Source organism: Dendropsophus ebraccatus, chromosome 13, assembly GCF_027789765.1.
Source record: "Dendropsophus ebraccatus isolate aDenEbr1 chromosome 13, aDenEbr1.pat, whole genome shotgun sequence".
Classification (NCBI taxonomy): Eukaryota; Metazoa; Chordata; class Amphibia; order Anura; family Hylidae; genus Dendropsophus; species Dendropsophus ebraccatus.
In genome coordinates, this window is record NC_091466.1 from 37,755,537 (window position 1) to 37,774,835 (window position 19,299).

Here is a 19,299-nt window from a genome sequence, read left to right on the forward strand (position 1 = left end):
GTACCTTTTTACTCAGGAGAACCTGCGTTACAAATTTTGGGGTACTTTTTTTGTCTTGTTCCTCGTGAAATTGAGAAATTTCAAACTAAAGGAACATATTATTGGAAAAATTCGAGTTTTTCATTTTTACTGTCTACTTTTGAATACTTTCCTCTAATACCTGTGGGGTCAAAATGCTCACCACACCCCAAAATGAATTCTTTGAGGGGTGCACTTTCCAAAATGGGGTGACTTATGGCGAGATTTTACTCCGCTGGCACTACAGGGGCTCTGCAAACACACCTGGCGCTCAGAAACTTCTTCAGCAAAATCTGCATTGAAAAAGCTAATTGGCGCTCCTTTCCTTCTGAGCCCTGCTGTGTGCCCATGCAGTGGTTTATGCTCACATATGAGGTACCTTTTTACTCAGGAGAACCTGCGTTACAAATTTTGGGGTACTTTTTTTCTCTTTTTCCTCGTGAAATTGAAAAATTTCAAACTAAACGAACAAATTATTGGAAAAAAATTTGAGTTTTTAATTTTTACTGTCTAATTTTGAATACTTTCCTCTAACACCTGTGGGGTCAAATTGCTCATCCTACCCGAAGATGAATTCTTTGAGGGGTGTACTTTCCAAAATGGGGTGACTTATGGGGTTTTTTCTCTCTGCTGACACTACAGGGGCTCTGCAAATGCACCTGGGACTCGGAAACTTCTTCAGCAAAATCTGCAATGGAAAAGCTAATTGGCGCTCCTTCTCTTCTAAACCCCGCTGTGTGCCCATGCAGTGGTTTACGCCCACATATGGGGTACCGTAGTACTCAAGAGAACCCGTGTTACAAATTTTGGGGTGCTTTTTCTCTCATGTTCCTTTTGAAAATGAGAAACTTTAATCTAAACGTATATATTATTGGAAAATTTAAATTTTTCATTTTTTTACGGCCTAATGGTGAATACTTTCCTCCAACCCCTGTAGGGTTAAAATGCTCATTATACCCCTAGATTAATTCTTTAAGGTGTCTAGTTTCCAAAATGGGGTTACTTATGGGGGTTTCCAGTATACAAATCTCCTAAATCAACTTAAAATAAGAACTGGTCCCTAAAAAAATCAGTTTTGGAAACTTTCACGAAAATGTGGTAATTTGCTGATAAATTTCTAAGCCCCGTAACACCCTAAAAAAGTAAAATATGTTTATGAAATGAAGCCAGAATAAAGAGGACATATTGGTAATGTGACTTAGTAACTAATTTATGTAATACAACTTTCTTTTTTTAGAAGCAGAGAATTTCAAAGTTCATAAAATGCTAATTTTTTCAATTTTTCATGATATTTTGATGTTTTTCACAAAAAACACACAAAGTAGTGACCAAATTTTGCCACTAATATAAAGTGCCATATGTGACGAAAAAACTATCTCAGAATCGCTAGCATACGTTAAAGCATCACTGAGCTATAAGCGCATAAAGTGAGATAGGTCAGATTTTGAAAAATGAGCCTGGTCTTTTAGGTGCAAATAGGCTTGGTCTTGAAGGGGTTAAGGAACATATTTTTGTTAACAATGGTTTGAATTTTTTGCAAGCCATCACATAATATAAAAGTTATACGTGTTACATATCCTTGTAATCGTAACAACTTGAGGAACATATATAACAAGTCAGTTTTACACCAGGGCGAACAGCGTAAAAAAAATACCCTCCAAATAAAAATGCGTTTGTTTTTTTTTTCAATGTCACCACACATTGAATTTTTTTCTGGTTTCGCAGTGTACTTTATGAAAAAATTCAGCCTGTCATTGCAAAGTACAATTAGTGGTGCAAAAAATAAGGGCTCATGTGGGTCAGGTGAAAAAATGCAAGTGCTATGGCCTTTTAAACACAAGGAGGAAAAAACGAAAACGCAAAAATTTAAATTGGTCCGGTCCTCTAAGGGTTAAGTGGAGTTCTTCCCCTCCATTGATTTGCATATTCTTAAAAACCCTGGAATTTTGTTCTTTCTTGATCAAGCCTGATATACATTTACAAATATGAACCAGTTGATATGAAAACATATATTTTTTTTTCTGGAGTACCCCTTTAATATCAATCATCAGTAATAATGAAAGCATCTGTGTAGTCATGGAAATTCTCCAATAGGATGTGTCCCTACATCAGGGGTGTCAAACTCAAATACACAGTGGGCCAAAATGTAAAAATTGGACAAAGTCGCAGGCCAACCTTGATAATTATTGAAGCGCGAATGGCGCTGTCCTGGTACTTTCAGTGGTGTGAGTCTCCCAGCGCTGTGCACTATGATAAATGACATGATAAATTACTATGATACGGTTAAACCCAAATCCGTGTAATAGCCACCCCCCCCCCCAATATTACCCCATGTAGTAGCCAACCCAACCAAAATTTTCCCACCTATTAGCCAGCCCTCCCAATAGTGCCTTAATAGTAGCCAGCCCTCCCCCTAGTCTCATATAGTAGCCAGCCCTCCCCAATAGTATCATATAGTAGCCAGCCCTCCCACATAGTCTCAAATAGTAGCCAGTCCACCCTATATTCTCTTATAAAGTAGCCAGCCCTCCCCAATAGTCTCTTTTATAGTAGCCAGCCCTCCCAATTAGTCTCTTTTATAGTAACCTTGGCCAGGGGCGTAGCTAGGATTCAAGGGGCCCCATAGCAAGAAAAACTGTAAGGGCCCCCCCTCCCCTACGCACAACACGAAGCACAGCATATAGGAGGCTCTTATCAACCGCCTACCCTGCCTACCCTGTCTCTATCGCTGGTCTTTCCAGCAGGTTACCTAATCACAACAGGCAGCAGGTCATAGATGGAGGATGCAAGCTACTCCTCTGAGACACCATCCCAGGGTGGGTAGGGAGGGAAAAGATTATATTGTATATTGTAGTTATTGTAGTTAGCCCTCCAATAGTGCCCTATATACTATAGTTTTTATTCCTCTCATCAGTGCCCAATATGGTAGCTAACTCCTTCCCCTACTGCCCCATATAGTTGTTACTCCCCCAATAGTGCCCCGTATAGTTGTAAGGCCCCCCATAGTGCCTCATATGGTAGCCAATCCCTGCCATAGCACTCCATACGGTATCCAATCCCCCCAATAGGGCCCCAGATAGTATCCAATCCCCCCAATAGTGCCCCAGATAGTATCCAATCCCCCCAATAGTGCCCCAGATAGTAGTATCCAATCCCCCCAATAGTGCCCCAGATAGTAGTATCCAATCCCCCCACTAGTTCCCCAGATAGTATCCAATCCCCCCACTAGTGCCCCAGATAGTATCCAATCCCCTCAATATAGTGCTCTATATAGTATCCAATCCCCTCAATATAGTGCTCTATATAGTATCCAATCCCCTCAATATAGTGCCCTATATAGTATCCAATCCCCTCAATATAGTGCCCTATATAGTATTCAATCCCCCCTATAGTGTCCTATATAGTATCCAATCCCCCCCAATAGTGCCCCAGATAGTATCCAATCCCCCCACTAGTGCCCCAGATAGTATCCAATCCCCTCAATATAGTGCCCTATATAGTATCCAATCCCCCCTATAGTGCCCCATATAGTATCCAATCCCCTCCAATAGTGCCCCAAATAGTATGCAATCCGCCCATATAGTATGCAATACGCCCATACAATGCCCATATAGTATCCAATCCCCCCAATAGTGTCCATATAGTATGCAATCCGCCCATATAGTATGCAATCCGCCCATATAGTGCCCATATAGTATGCAATCTGCCCATATAGTATGCAACGCCCCAATAGTGCCCCCATATAGTACCCCAGTAGTGTCTCATATAGCATTAAATCCCCGCAATAGGTCCCCATATAGCATCCAATGCCCCCACCCGTGACACCCGCCCATCTCCCCATCCCCCACACTTACCCCGGCAGAAATAGAAAATAAAAAACAGTAACTCACTTGTCCCCGGTCCCAGCAGCTCCTCTCCTGGCAGAGCGCGCACTCCCATCATACTCCGGTGCGGGCAGCAGAAGACAGAGACGCAGCCTGTGTCGGAAGTGTCCTGCAGCCTCTATCATGAATTATAGAGGCTGCAGGGACACCCAGCAGTCAGTGTCTCTGTACCCTGCTGCCCGTATCGGAGGATGACAGGAGTGCGCGCTCTGCCGGGAGAGGAGCTGCTGGGACCGGGGACAGGTGAGTTGCTGTTTTATTTTCCTCCAGGCTGGGAGAGAAGAGGAGAGTTATTAGCAGTCACAGCGCTGCAAGGCAAAGTGCCTGGCAGCGGGCAGGCCTCTCAATCTGGCGGCCTGTGTCCGCGGCGCTGCTAATTAATTTTACACATTATTAGCACCCTGGCCACGGCCCTTTGATTCACTGGGGGAACCGGCCCGGGGGGCATGGTTGGCGTCTGCCGGATCACTCTGTCCCAGTCCGGGGTGAGGTGGGGTGGGGGGTTTTTGTCGGCGGATCACCCTGTCACAATCCTGGGGGGGTCTGCGGATTTTTTGGGGTAATACAAGTTGGTATAAAACAGACAGGTAAGGGGAGGTGACAATTTCCCTTTAATTGTCATATACTTTGGCCTTACACGTTCTGTAATTGTGTCCACAATTGTGGACCTGCAATTACATAGTTGAGTTATTGCCCAATAATTTCTATTGGGCTATTCATACAATCAGTAGATTTCGAGTAAATAATCTTGTCTGCAAAACAAAGGACATGCCCTAGTGGGGACCCATTTTTTACGGAATCATCAACAAAATTTAATGGAATCTGCAATTTTTTTTACAGTGTGTAACCTTTTGGCAAAAAATGTGGATCTTCGATGGCAACGCTGGTTACATTTTTTTTTAACCTAATCAACTTTATTACACAACTATAGTACGGATTTAACAGATTCCAAAAAATACAGATGGCAAATGTGTGCATAAGGCCTTTGTCTGTGACTTGCAGGGTGACATATTCTGCTGGGGCTTCTGTAGAACTGGCATCTGACTGTACTATAGGCACTGTGAAGTGTAAGTTATATTGGTATTTGAACAGTAGTAGAATGTCCCTGACCTTGTTGTATTTGTGTACCACTTTTATTTTGCTCCTTGCATTTATCATGCGGTTTCCATATTAAAAGATGTGGAAACGGATGTGACAAAAGTAAAACAGATTTCATGTCACAATTTCTTTTGTGCCTGCCACCCCACCCCACCCCCCTACACTGCTTGAAGTTCTACCCATTCCATAGGCTCCATTCTATGCACAGACAGATTTTACTGTCCACCCAGAGATTTGACATGTCAATTCATTGGGCGGGCGGCAGAAGCTTCCTTGAGCATAAAATGTAGTCTATGAGATGGACGGAACTTCAAGCAGGTGTGCGCATGAAATCTGCTGGAAGTTTCCACGTAGGATTCCATAGTGTGCACATAGCCTTACATCCTTAAATCTTACACGAAAACTGAATTAGAGTGTAGAATAGAGATGAGCGAACCTCGAGCATGCTCTAGTCCATCTGAACCCATCTGAATCGTTTGGCATTTGATTAGCGGTGGCTACTGAAGTTGGATAAAGCTCTAAGGTTGTCTGGAAAACATGGATACAGCCAATGACCATATCCATGTTTTCCACATAGCCTTTATCCAACTTAGTCCAACTTCCACATAGGCTTTATCCAACTTCAGCAGCCACCGCTAATCAAATGCTGAACGATCGGGTTCGCTCATCTCTAGTGCAGAAGCCTAGGCTTGAAATAACTTGTGTGCTAAAGGAAACTTGTCACTAGTTTGGTTTTATGCTGCTGAAATATGGTCAGCATTAGGGATGGTCCGAACCTGCCGAGGTTCGGGTTCGTATGAACCCGAACGCTCTGCATCAGATTCTCGCTGTCTGCCCACTCCGTGAAGCGGGCGGATACAGAAGGAGGAACGCCTGGAACACTGGGATACAGCCTATGGCTGTATCCCAGTTTTCCAAGTGGTCGTTACCGAGGGTTCGGGTTCGTACGAACCCGAACCGAACTCTGTTCGAACCATCCCTAGTCAGCATGAAACACTGACAGGCTTCCATATCGCTTTAATATATGATTAACTGAATGGGAATCATTCAGACAAATCATAATTGTACCTTCAGCAGTAAATGGGTCTCCAAGTCAGGTGATCTACTTGCCTTGATTGATATATCTCATCTTATATTCAGATAGGGAGGGATACCACAGTCCAATTTCTGGCCATACTACTATAATTTTTTCTGACACAGTGCAGAGTGATTGGTGAATCTGTTGGTGTGTTATGCTGCCTCCTGTTTGGTCAGCATGAAACTAATGACAGGTTCCCATTGGAGGCACAAAGTTCTGCCCAGCTGTCAGCTACCTCATAAAACAATAATTTGGTTGTAGTCTCCTCAGTTTTTCACCTAATTTTACTAACATGAGCTTGCTTTGCAGTTATTATGGGGAAATTTATCAATGTTTTTCATGTAGGTTTTGGTGATAGTGACAGATTTTTGAGAAAGTGTTTTGTGCAAAAAATATTAAGGGCCTTGCGCAAAAATTTGGGATTTCTTACACCAGTTTTCTGAAAGCATTGATACATTTTGCCTTATGTGCTTGTCTTGTAGAATCTTTGTGTGTCCTATATTTTCTGTGTGGCTCCTCACTTATAATGTCTCTTTCTTGATAAGTTGATGACCCCACAGCCTGAATAATGTTGTGGAGTCATGACCTCTCGTATTCCACGTTTTTGTCTCTTCACAGTAAAACCTGGGAATGTCCGAAATATTATCCAACATTTCGAAAACAATCAACAGTATGACTTGCAGGATCTTGGCATTCAACGTTTGTCCACCGGAAGCTTTCCTGATGATCTAATGGACAATGACAGGTATGCGGGAAAATGCATCTCAGGTTTATCTCGTTCAAGGACCGCATCAGTCTATGTGAGGAGAAGTAACAATGTTAAAGATATAAAATGGCATGAGTAAAGGTTTTCTCCTCTTCACAGAAAGTAGCAGTCTTTGAAGTGTTGGCGGCCCTTTGTTTAGGAGCTAGTACAACAAGTTTTCCTTCCAGGGATGTAGGGGTTTAATGTCAGAACCTGGCATCAGTGATTGAGCTTTAAAAAGCTTTGTTCAATAGACAAACCACTGGATTATTTGATAACACCCTCCTAAAAGACTGTCTAGTCGGCCTTTAAGTTCATATATTTTATGGATTTGCCATGTGTGCAGTTGTCTTATATGTATATTGACATAAGTATTGGTCCATTTAAACAGAGCAATTATCGTTTAAATTTTCACGATAACTATTACATTTGAGCGATAATCTGCTGGTGTAAACACAGCGAACGATCAAGCGGCGAGCAAGAAATTGTTCATTGTGATCTTTCAACATGTTCCCTTTCAACACGTTTGCAGAAAATCCACAGATCGCTTTGTCTAAGCATTCTTTCACAAATTCACCTTATGTGTGAGATGGACTTAAGCGAGCTTAAAACAATTGCGGAAACTAATTTTTTCTAACGATATATCTCTTCGTCTAAACGCTGATCTTTCTAAAAACCAAATTGTTGCTTCAAAATTGTAAAACGATCGATTGGGCAAATTATTGCTCCGTGTAAACGGACCATATGTCTTATGTATAACACTTGTGTGGGCCTTCCCTACATTACATGGAGACAGTCTGTTTCTGGTGACATTTATAGAAAAAAGTTAAGTTCTTAAATCATGAGACAATCCTTTTTTTTTTTTTTTAAATAAGGCTCAGTGTAGACCTGGCCTACCATTAAGAGATTGATTCTTTTTTTTCAGCTGGTAATTGTCATTTAGGTGTCAGGGCGCCTGTTGTGTCCATGTGACAGGGCGGGACTCTAGTGCTCATATGTCTATTCTGTCCTGTCTGCTGCTCCATTGATTTTTATTTCTAGCATTAGGATGGAGATGGATCAATAGAGGTTTTGCTTAGAGGCTGCCACAAAGCATCGGCAGGCTGAGGAGGCCTCTGTGCTGTTCCAGCTGCCTGGATGGAAAAAAATCATGCTTGGCAGTGTAAGGTTGAGGTGTCGATTGAGGGCTCTGTAGGGAAAGGGGTCCCCGAATTTTAGGGCTATCTGAAGAAATGGATAAGAAGAGGCTGGAGAGGAAACTATGGAAGAGGTAAGAGCCTTCCACAATCATTTATATCAAGACCATTAGTGAATCCAGTAATCGTGTTGCATGCTCTTAACCAGTAGTGGGTACAGCTCTTGTAGAGTAGGAATATAAGAAATTTAGTTAGATATTATTTATTTTTTTATTAGCAGTTTAGACAAACATGAACTAAGTTGAGGAGACAAGGCAATCTTTTAAAAATAGTTGTATGTAAGTGATGCCCATGAGAAAGCCACAATGGTAGGGCAGGCTGGCTACTTGTCGTCCCACTTAGTGGCATAGTGGCTACACATGCCATTGCCAGGCCTAAAGTGGAGGTATGGACCCCAATGTTCATGAGAGTTACAGTACCACAACAGATTATAAAGTGCAGAAGCTGCATAGTAGATATTAAACAGTTAATCCCCTTAGGCATTCCCTGGTAAACTGTGTCCTGGCTGGTGGTGAATAGGATGTCTGTGATGTTACGAGTGCTGTGCCTTACCGAGGCACTGGCACTCAAGGAGTTGCCATATAATGGGTATTTTTTCCTAACTTTGTTTACATACTGAAGACACAGATCTTACAAGAAGAATGAAGGTTGGCCCCTACAGAAGAAGGTGGTCTGGCCCAACCAATTATCCCCAAAGGCACAAACTGCTAAGAAGCCCTAGAAATTGTAATCATATCAGACTTTATTTTTTTCCTCTTCTAAAACACTGTTTATCAGGTCAGGACAAAGTCCATACACAGGTTGTCTTAGGGAACATTCTCACAATCTTTGCAATCTGTACAGATAGTACAGACAATACTGTACAGACAATGTCCTGTAGAGTGAAGCTCGATGCTCGGAGCTCCCAGCATCATAATCAATCATGATTCGGGGAGCTCCGAGATTCAGTCCGCAGGACACTGTCTATTTTACAGAAAGCTTCAGACAGAGATCGCATGAATGCCCCCTTAGAGTTGTATAGTAGCTATTTCTGGGTACACATGATCTTGGCAGTTTTTGGGAACTAACTTGGATTGCTCCAACCTCAGAAAGCAACTGGAAGCTAATTTAAAACTTTATACTTGAGATCAAGTGATTAGGAAATGCTGGATATTTATAAGCTACCTAACCAGTGGTTCAGCATGGGTCGACAGCATTTGGGGCAAGGCAAAGTATTGCACTGCTCACTTGTCCCACTTGTTTCTAAAGGGTTGGGATTGTGAAAAAATAAATGAATACCTCCACCCCAAGGTAAAATATAATATAACTACTGAAGTGACTAAATAATACCACCAAGCTGTTGATACTAAATAAAAAACACTGCACACAGACCAATAACTTCACTATACAAGAAACAAACAATTCTGCGACACAGTGGCCACTACGACTAACACCACATACCACTACAATTAACAAGTAGAATATAGTAATAGCCAGCTAACCGGACACACAGGCTGCTCCGCACGGTACGCCACTTCAACAGGTGCTTTAATCTTTCAGGACGGTACAAGGGACCAGCGTTTGCAAGTGAATCAAAAGCTTCTTTATTTCCTGACACATAAAACCACAGACACATCAAAGATCTGCTCACAGACATGTCAACGCATTTCTGGTGCAAACACCCCCTTAATCATGATTAAACATGGATGCTTGGATATTGTGCACGGCTGCATTACTTGTTAAAATACATTAGGTCATGTATGGGACGTAAAAACTAAATATAAGACAGCGCTCCATAGCGTAATTCAGACAGGGCTGAAGTGGTGAAAGAAAGCATATACTGTAGAACTCTTACCTGAGTAGGTTGTGCTGGTGTAAGGCAGAGCTCTTACTGATAGCATGTGAATGAACCACAGCCATTCCCAACTAATCCCCACAGGAATTAAAGACAACCAGTATCCTCCTCCACTCCAAGGCAGGTAAGGGCGGTGATTTTCAACCTTTTTTGAGCCGCGCCACACTTTTTATACTTAAAAAATCCCGGGGCACACCACCAACCAAAATGGCACAAAATGACACTAAAACAGTACATATTATACATATAGTTAATAATATAGATTCTAAATGTATTTATACTCACTCAGTGTAAAACCTGGGCCTGTTTTCTTCTCCCCCCTGTGCATCTCTCCTGTGCTTCTCTCCACCATACTTCTCCCCCTACTTCTCTCCACCATACTTTCCCCCCCTGCTTCTCTCCTGTGCTTCTCTCCACCATACTTCTCCCCCCTGCTTCTCTCCTGTGCTTCTCTCCCCCATGCTTCTCTCCTGTGCTTCTCTCCCCCATGCTTCTCTCCTGTGCTTCTCTCCCCCATGCTTCTCTCCTGTGCTTCTCTCCACCATACTTCTCTCCACCATACTTCTCCCCCCTGCTTCTCTCCTGTGCTTCTCTCCCCCATGCTTCTCTCCTGTGCTTCTCTCCCCCATGCTTCTCTCCTGTGCTTCTCTCCCCCATGCTTCTCTCCTGTGCTTCTCTCCACCATACTTCTCTCCCCCCTGCTTCTCTCCACCATACTTCTCCCCCCTGCTTCTCTCCTGTGCTTCTCTCCTGTGCTTCTCTCCCCCATGCTTCTCTCCTGTGCTTCTCTCCCCCATGCTTCTCTCCTGTGCTTCTCTCCACCATACTTCTCTTCCCCCTGCTTCTCTCCACCATACTTCTCCCCCCTACTTCTCTCCTGTGCTTCTCTCCTGTGCTTCTCTCCCCCATGCTTCTCTCCTGTGCTTCTCTCCCCCATGCTTCTCTCCTGTGCTTCTCTCCACCATACTTCTCTTCCCCCTGCTTCTCTCCACCATACTTCTCCCCCCTACTTCTCTCCTGTGCTTCTCTCCACCATGCTTCTCTCCTGTGCTTCTCTCCACCATGCTTCTCTCCTGTGCTTCTCTCCACCATGCTTCTCTCCTGTGCTTCTCTCCACCATACTTCTCTCCCCCCTGCTTCTCTCCGCTGTTTCTCTCCCCCATCCCCAGGGTTCTCTCCCCCCCTTCCTCCTCACCTCCTCCGAGATGGTCGCTGCTGCTGTCTGCCTCACGTACTGGCCGCCCATAGGGCCCCCATGCTTCTCTCCCCCATGCTCCTCCAATCAGCGGAGACCGGCACCCCGCATCTGCCCACATTATAATCCGCCACTGATCGCTGCGCATTGCCGGGGAACAAAACACAGGGGCACCATAGTTTGGGGAACTTTCCCTGCGGCACACCCGACCATGTGTTGCGGCACACTAGTTGAAAATCACTGGGTAAGGGTACACTTACACGGGTCGATTACGGAGGAGGACTTTGAATGTATGGGATGTGTCAGTGCTGGGCAAATGTGTAAGCACGTAAAGTCTAATTTATTCCTATCCCAAGATTCAACTTTCAATAAATTTTCCTAACATATTTAAAAGTCGTGCAAAATGTAATGCAGTAAAAGATAGATAGAAGTATGCAAAATACATTCATGCAAGAAGAATTTTAAATGTGTACTTATTGTATTTGCCAGGGGCGTAGCTAAAGGCTGATGGGCCCTGGTGCAAAATGTTAGCTTGGGGCCCCCCATCTCACCCGATCAGGCAAAGTCATATCTAACGTTATATCCAATTACTCTAATGTGCCACCATGTTCTAATGCACTGCCACTGCCTCCACCTCATGTACTGCACTACTGCCCTCTATAATTAATGGACTGTACTGTGTCATTGTCTAATCATTGTATTCCAATATTTGACTCTACAGCTGAAAAACTACAACTCTCATCATGAACTGCCAGTTGGAAACGATGGGGGTTGTAGTGCTGCAACCTGAAGAGCCACATGCTGCAAAACTACAACTCCCATTATAAACTGTCAGCAGGGCACGATGAAGTTTGAACTTCTGCAACCTGGAGAAGTCACCTGATATCACTTGCAGTCCTATGTAACACCACAGATAACAGTGATATCCCTCTGAGTACAGATAATGTAGTGGTCACCTGCAGTCCTATGTAACACCACAGATAACACAGTGATATCTCTGAGTACAGATAATGTAGTAGATGTCACCTGCAGTCCTATGTAACACCACAGATAACACAGTGATATCCCTCTGAGTACAGATAATGTAGTAGCTGTCACCTGCAGTCCTATGTAACACCACAGATAACACAGTGATATCTCTGAGTACAGATAATGTAGTAGATGTCACCTGCAGTCCTATGTAACACCACAGATAACACAGTGATATCCCTCTGAGCACAGATAATGTAGTAGTCACCTGCAGTCCTATGTAACACCACAGATAACACAGTGATATCTCTGAGTACAGATAATTCAGTAGTTGTCACCTGCAGTCCTATGTAACAGCACAGATAACACAGTGATATCTCTGAGTACAGATAATGTAGATGTCACCTGCAGTCCTATGTAACACCACAGATAACACAGTGATATCTCTGAGTACAGATAATGTAGTAGCCACCTGCAGTCCTATGTAACAGCACAAATAACACAGTGATATCTCTGAGTACAGATAATGTAGTAGTCACCTGCAGTCATATGTAACAGCACGGATAACACAGTGATATCTCTGAGTACAGATAATGTAGTAGATGTCACCTGCAGTCCTATGTAACACCACAGATAACACAGTGATATCTCCGTGTACAGATAATGTAGTAGTCACCTGCAGTCCTATGTAACAGCACAGATAACACAGTGATATCTCTGAGTACAGATAATGTAGTAGTCACCTGCAGTCCTATGTAACGCCACAGACAACACAGTGATATCTCTGAGTACAGATAATGTAGTAGCTGTCACCTGAAGTCCTATGTAACAGCACAGACAACACAGTGATATCTCTGAGTACAGATAATGTAGTAGCTGTCACCTGCAGTCCTATGTAACAGCACAGATAACACAGTGATATCTCTGAGTACAGATAATGCAGTAGATGTCACCTGCAGTCCTATGTAACACCACAGATAACAGTGATATCTCTGAGTACAGATAATGTAGTAGTCACCTGCAGTCCTATGTAACAGCACGGATAACACAGTGATATCTCTGAGTACAGATAATGTAGTAGATGTCACCTGCAGTCCTATGTAACACCACAGATAACACAGTGATATCTCGGAGTACAGATAATGTAGATATAGACCCCTGTGTAGCCCCCCCCATAGTATAGACCCCCTGTGTAGCCCCCCCACAGTATAGACCCCCTGTGTAGCCCCCCACAGTATAGACCCCCCCCCCTCATAGTATAGACCCCCTGTGTAGCCCCCCACAGTATAGACCCCCTGTGTAGCCCCCCACAGTATAGACCCCCTGTGTAGCCCCCCCCACAGTATAGACCCCCTGTGTAGCCCCCCCCACAGTACAGACCCCCTGTGTAGATCCCCCACAGTACAGACCCCCTGTGTAACCCTCATAGTATAGACCCCCTGTGTACCCCCCCTCCCATAGTATAGACCCCTTGTGCAGCCCCCCAGTATAGACCCCTTGTGCAGCCCCCCCCAGTATAGACCCCCTTGTGCAACCCCCCCAGTATAGACCCCCTTGTGCAGCCCCCCCAGTATAGACCCCCTTGTGCAGCCCCCCCCCAGTATAGACCCCTTGTGCAGCCCCCCCCCCCCCAGTATAGACCCCCTTGTGCAGCCAACCCCCGGTATAGACCCCTTGTGCAGCCCCCCCCAGTATAGACCCCTTGTGCAGCCCCCCCCCAGTATAGACCCCCTTGTGCAGCCCCCCACATCGCAACATTTATGTAAAAAATGAAAAAATAAATAAATAAACTCACCTCACCTGGATCCTTGATCTCCCTGCCAGCTTCTCTTCAGTTCAGTGAGCTTCCGGGTTGCCGGCCCTGGCCGGAAGCTCACTGATGCAGGACCGCGGCGCCCGGATTTCTCCTCTATACTGCACGGCGGCTGACATGTGACGTGATGACGTCACATGTCAGCTGCCGTGGAGGAGGAGAAGTCCCGGCGCCGCGGTCCTGCATCAGTGAGCTTCCGGCCAGGGCCGGCAACCCGGAAGCTCACTGAACTTAAAGAGGTCCGGCGGCCGCGGTCATTTAACTGCACGGGGGGACCGGGCCGGGGGGCATATGCCCCCCGGCCCAGCCCGCCCCTGCCGCGGCCCCCCCGGATTGGGGGAGCACAGGAGGAAGTGGCAAGGGGGGCCGTGCGGGCCCCCCTAGCGTAGGGGCCCGGTCGCCATGGCGACCCCTGCGACCCCTATAGGTACGCCACTGGTATTTGCTAAGCAGCACACGTTAGACTGCTGTTTAGCCAAGATTCTCTTGTGTTGTTTGTTAAAAATGTAAAAATAAACAAACAATAAAATGAGTCCAAATATAAAAAAGAGCGACCGGCTCTCTGGATATGATGGGCGTAGCTGTCAAGTACTATATCAGTTCAGGGAATAACAGTGCTCACGTTTAGAAGAATACGTACAATTTATACAAAATCTAAGCAAGATAGAAACATAGATAGAGAGGGCGCTCAGCCTTCAAAACGTTCTTTTGATTTTTTAATTCAGCATATAAAATCCATCAGATGCTGTAGCAGATGGCGGAGATGCCAACCCTTGCACAGTCAAGTCACAATGTTACAGCTGTTTCGTGCATGTGCTGACTTCTCCAGACATTGCCATAATTAAATAAATAAATATGTAAGCAATACACAAATCCAGTTTCTGATTTAACCCCTTCCTGCATGAGGGCGTAACTGTACGTCAAAGCTGAAAGCTGCATTTAAAATGCTGCTTGGCAACTTCCCTGGTGTCTAGTGGGGGGGATCGCTGCAGCAGCCGACAGCAATAGAGTGCCTATCTCATGGATCTATGCAGTATATCTATACTGCATAGATCTCTATGAGAGATCAGAGCAGGCATACTAGAAGTCCCCCAGGGGGACTTCTAGTATGTGTGTAAAAAAGTAAATAAATGTTTGGGTTTTTTTATTAATAAAAAAAACCCTCCCCTAATAAAAGTTTGAATCACCCCCCTTTCCCCATTTTATAAATAAATAAATAAACAAACATATTTGGTATCACCACGTGCATAATCGTCCGAACTATTAAATCATCACATTCCCGATCTCTCACAGTTAACGGCGTAAGCGTAAAAAATTCCAAATTGCAAAATTGCGCATGAAATCCAGAAAAATTGTAATAAAAAGTGATCAAAAAGTCACATATGTTCAGTCAAGGTACCGATAGAAAGTACAGATCATGGTGCAAAAAATGACAGCCCCACAGACCAAAGGATAAAAGCGCTATAAGCATGGTAATAGAGCTATTTTAAAGGAACATTAATTTATTAAAAAGGTTTTAATTTTTTTAAAAGCCATCAAATAAAATAAAAGGTATACATGTTACATATTGTTGTTATCGTAACAACTTGAGGAACATGCATAACAAGTCAGTTTTACCCCAGGGCGAATGGCGTAAAAACAAATACTCCCCAAATTTAAAAAATGCATTTCATCACACATTTAATTTTTTTCTGGTTTCGCAGTGTACTTTATGCAAAAGTTAATCCCGACATTGCAAAGTAAAATTAGTGTCACAAAAAATAAGGGCTCATGTGGGCCTGTAAGTGAAAAAATGTGAACGATATGGCCTTTTAAACACGAGGAGGAAAAAACAAGAGCGCAAAAAAAAAAATTTGTCTGGTCCTGAAGGGGTTAAACTATTCATTATTTGTGAAAATGGAGCTACAGTGGCATTATCCTTGTAACAATCCCATGCGCAGATAACTGAATTTAGCACAACCTGGCTCTCCACTTGCTGGATATTGGACACAAACCATAAGCCAGTCACGAAGTGGTGCTCTGTCTGTAGAAACCACAGGAATAAACAAAGGAGAAATTGCAGACAGCATTCACCCAGGTGTGAAAAGGCAATAAAGGTAGAGGTAACGGGGGAGCGGAGACGAGTGACCACAGTTTCACGGCTAGTGCCACTTTGATGAACTCTCGATTGTCTTTTCACACCTGGTGAGTGCCGTCTGCAATTTTTTCTTCGTTTATTGTATTATCATTTTAACAGCCAAATATTTCTCCAAGCCTGTTAGGTGGTCACAACTTTACCCCTTTTTCTATCAGCCCTTTAAGGGCATACTTACTGCTGTTATGGAACACATAGATGCAGAGGGGATGGGATCAACCATAGCAGGATTTCCCATTTCCAAGATTCGTAAGTCTGTACAGAACCTGTTCTGAGGAAACAAGGGGGTTAAGAATATAAACTAAAGTCACAAAAAGAACAAAGCTAGGGAAACAACTACTAAACAATAGCCGTCGCTGTATTTGAGAGTCCCCAGGGTGTTTTATGATAGGTGTTAAATGGTTCTAAGACTTTAAATTCACCCATTCATCTACTGCGCATGTGTGCATTTGGAATATTAACAGCACAAGAAGATTGGCAACAGGGAATATTTTTCCCCTTTTAATCAGCCATTTTGGGCTCGGGAACACCAATTGTAATGGTGCGTTTACACAGACAGATTTATCTGACAGATCTTAAAAGCCAAAGACAGGAATGAACTATAAACATGGAACAGGTCATAAAGGAAAACTGAAATCTCTCCTCTTTTCAAACCCATTCCTGGCTTTGGTATCAAAAATCTGTCAGATAAATCTTTGTGTAAACGCACCATAAGGCATCCTCATCTCCTATATCTAATGATTGTGTATCATTATGTAAGTTTGTGAAACCTACAGCATTTTTTTTTCATCTATAAAGATATTGATACTTTAATGTCATTACATAATCACCCTGTATTTTTACCACTCCAGTGGCCGACCGGAGGTAAAACTGGGACGTTCAGAAAGTTTAAAGGGCCGGGAAGAGCTGAAAAAATCACGCAAAGCTGACAATGTCCCTCGCTCTCGTAGCGATGTGGACATGGATGCTGCTGCCGAAGCAACAAGACTACATCAGTCCGCATCGTCTTCAGCGTCTAGTCTCTCCACAAGGTAAGCTTCAAGTTAGGCAAACAATAGCAGAGTGTGCCTGCTCACTGTGCTAGAAGAATGGCAATAGGAAACAAAGCTCCCTCTGACAGAGACTGCTGGACACCATGATCATGTTGGGCAACCCTTTGTACTGTATATAAGAATGTACAGTACATAGGGGAACAAACTCTTCTCTGTATAGTGCTGCTAGAACAGAGCAGGATATCAGTAACTGCAGAGATTATAGCCCTGCAGTTCCCAACACTTGTTATCTCCTATCCATAGAAAAGGGTATAACAAGCTAACAACTGGGGGGGTCAAATGCCAAAACGATCCTAAGAATGGGGATGCAATTACACCTGAACACTCATTAAAAGTCTAACTGGCTCACTTGAAGGTAATTTTGTGATTTGCTTTAACATATCCATGTGATTTTAAGACAATTTTTGTGATACATTGTACTTTGTATTAGTGACAAATTAGCATTTTTGGACATTTCTCATTTTGTAAGAAAGATAGTCATGCCCCATAAATACAACAACACCTGTCAATGGGCCTGCACCAATCACATAAATAGTCCCATGCCACATAAAATACAACAAAATACCAATGAAAATAACAGGAAAGCAAAAATTTAATCTTTATTAAATACGTGGTGTGGTAATGTGTAGAGATGAGCAAAGTGAATTCTGATTCTCAGCGAATCAGCATTAAATTTGTAAAATTGTAGCAGCTTGCAAATTTGCAAGATTTGCTTTGCAAATTCACTAAACATGGTGGCCCCACATGTTATCTTACCCCAGGTTGCCCGTGATCATGCCAGAGTACATGTAACCCCCAGATTGCACGCAACCACCGCAGGTTGCCTCTGAGCACCACACGTCGCCTCTGACCACGCACCTTGCCTCTGACCACCGCACGTCGCCTCTGACCACCGCACCTTGCCTCTAACCACCGCACGTCGCCTCTGACCACCGCACGTCGCCTCTGACCACCGCACCTTGCCTCTGACCACCGCACCTTGCCACTGACAACCGCACCTTGCCTCTAACCACCCCAAATTGCCAATGACCCCCTCCAGATTGCCCGTAACCACGCCAGATTACAGGTACCCACCTCAGATTACCTATAAGGACTTCAGTTTATCCGTAACCATTCCAGATTGTCCTTAACCACCCCAGATTGTCCGTAACGACCCCAGATTGTCCGTAACCACCCCATGTTTCCCGTAACCACAGCAGGTTGCCTGTAACCACCCTAGATTGTCTGTAACCACAGCAGGTTGTCCGTATCCACCCCACGTTGCCCGTAACCACCCCAGGTTGCCTCTAACCACCCCAGGTTGCCTGTAACTAACCCAAGTTTCTTGTAACCACCCCAGGTTGCCTCTAACCACCCCAGGTTGCCGTAACCACAGCAGGTTGCCCGTGACCACCCCAGGTTGCCCATAACCACCTCCAGATTACCCGGAACCACCCCAGACTGTCCGTAACCACCCCACATTACCTGTAATCTTATTTTTTTTTTTATTTTAGTAACTGCGCTATTCTAATAACTAGCTGCGGTTTTGCTCCAGCAAATTGGCGCTCCTTCTCTTCTGAGCCCTGCTGTGTGCCCAAACAGTGGTTTATGCCCACATATGGGGTACCGTTGTACTCAGGAGAACCTGCATTAAAGATTGTGGGGTACATTTTTTCTCCTGTTCCTTGTGAAATTTTGAAATTTCAAACTAAACCAACATATTATTGGAAAAAATCGAGTTTTTCATTATTACTGGCCAATTTTGAATACTTTCCTCTAATACCTGTGGAGTCAAAAAGCTCATCCTACCCCAAGATTATTTCTTTGAGGGGTGTACTTTCCAAAATGGTGTGACTTTTGGGGGGGGGGGGGGGGGGGTTCAATACTGTAGACATTACAGGGGCACTGCAAACGCACCTGGCGCTCAGAAACTTCTTCAGAAAAATCTGCACGGAAAATGCTAATTGGCGCTCCTTCCCTTCTGAGCCCAGCTGTGTGCCTATACAGTGGTTTATGCCCACATATGGGGTACCGTTCTACTCAGGAGAACCTGCGTTACATATATTGCAGTGAGTTTTCTCCCTTGTTCCTCGTGAAATTGAGAAATTTCAAATTAAAGGAACATATTATTGGAAAAATTAGAGTTTTTCATTTTTACTGTCTACTTTTGAATACTTTCCTCTAATACTTGTGGGGTCAAAATGCTCACCACACCCCAAAATGAATTCTTTGAGGGGTGCACTTTCCAAAATGGGGTGACTTATGGCGAGATTTTACTCCGCTGGAACTACAGGGGCTCGGCAA

General features: G+C 44.0%; 1 protein-coding gene across 6 annotated transcripts in view; it reads left to right on the plus strand.

The window, feature by feature from the left end:
• Window positions 1–19,299, plus strand: part of ARHGEF11 (Rho guanine nucleotide exchange factor 11) — a 630,876-nt gene that overhangs the window by 258,420 nt on the left and 353,157 nt on the right. For all 6 annotated transcript variants that reach the window (XM_069949394.1, XM_069949398.1, XM_069949396.1 and 3 more), the window contains 2 exons: window positions 6,697–6,823; window positions 16,816–16,995. In XM_069949394.1, coding sequence (XP_069805495.1) covers window positions 6,697–6,823; window positions 16,816–16,995 — 307 coding nt within the window. The remainder of the gene's footprint in view (window positions 1–6,696; window positions 6,824–16,815; window positions 16,996–19,299) is intronic.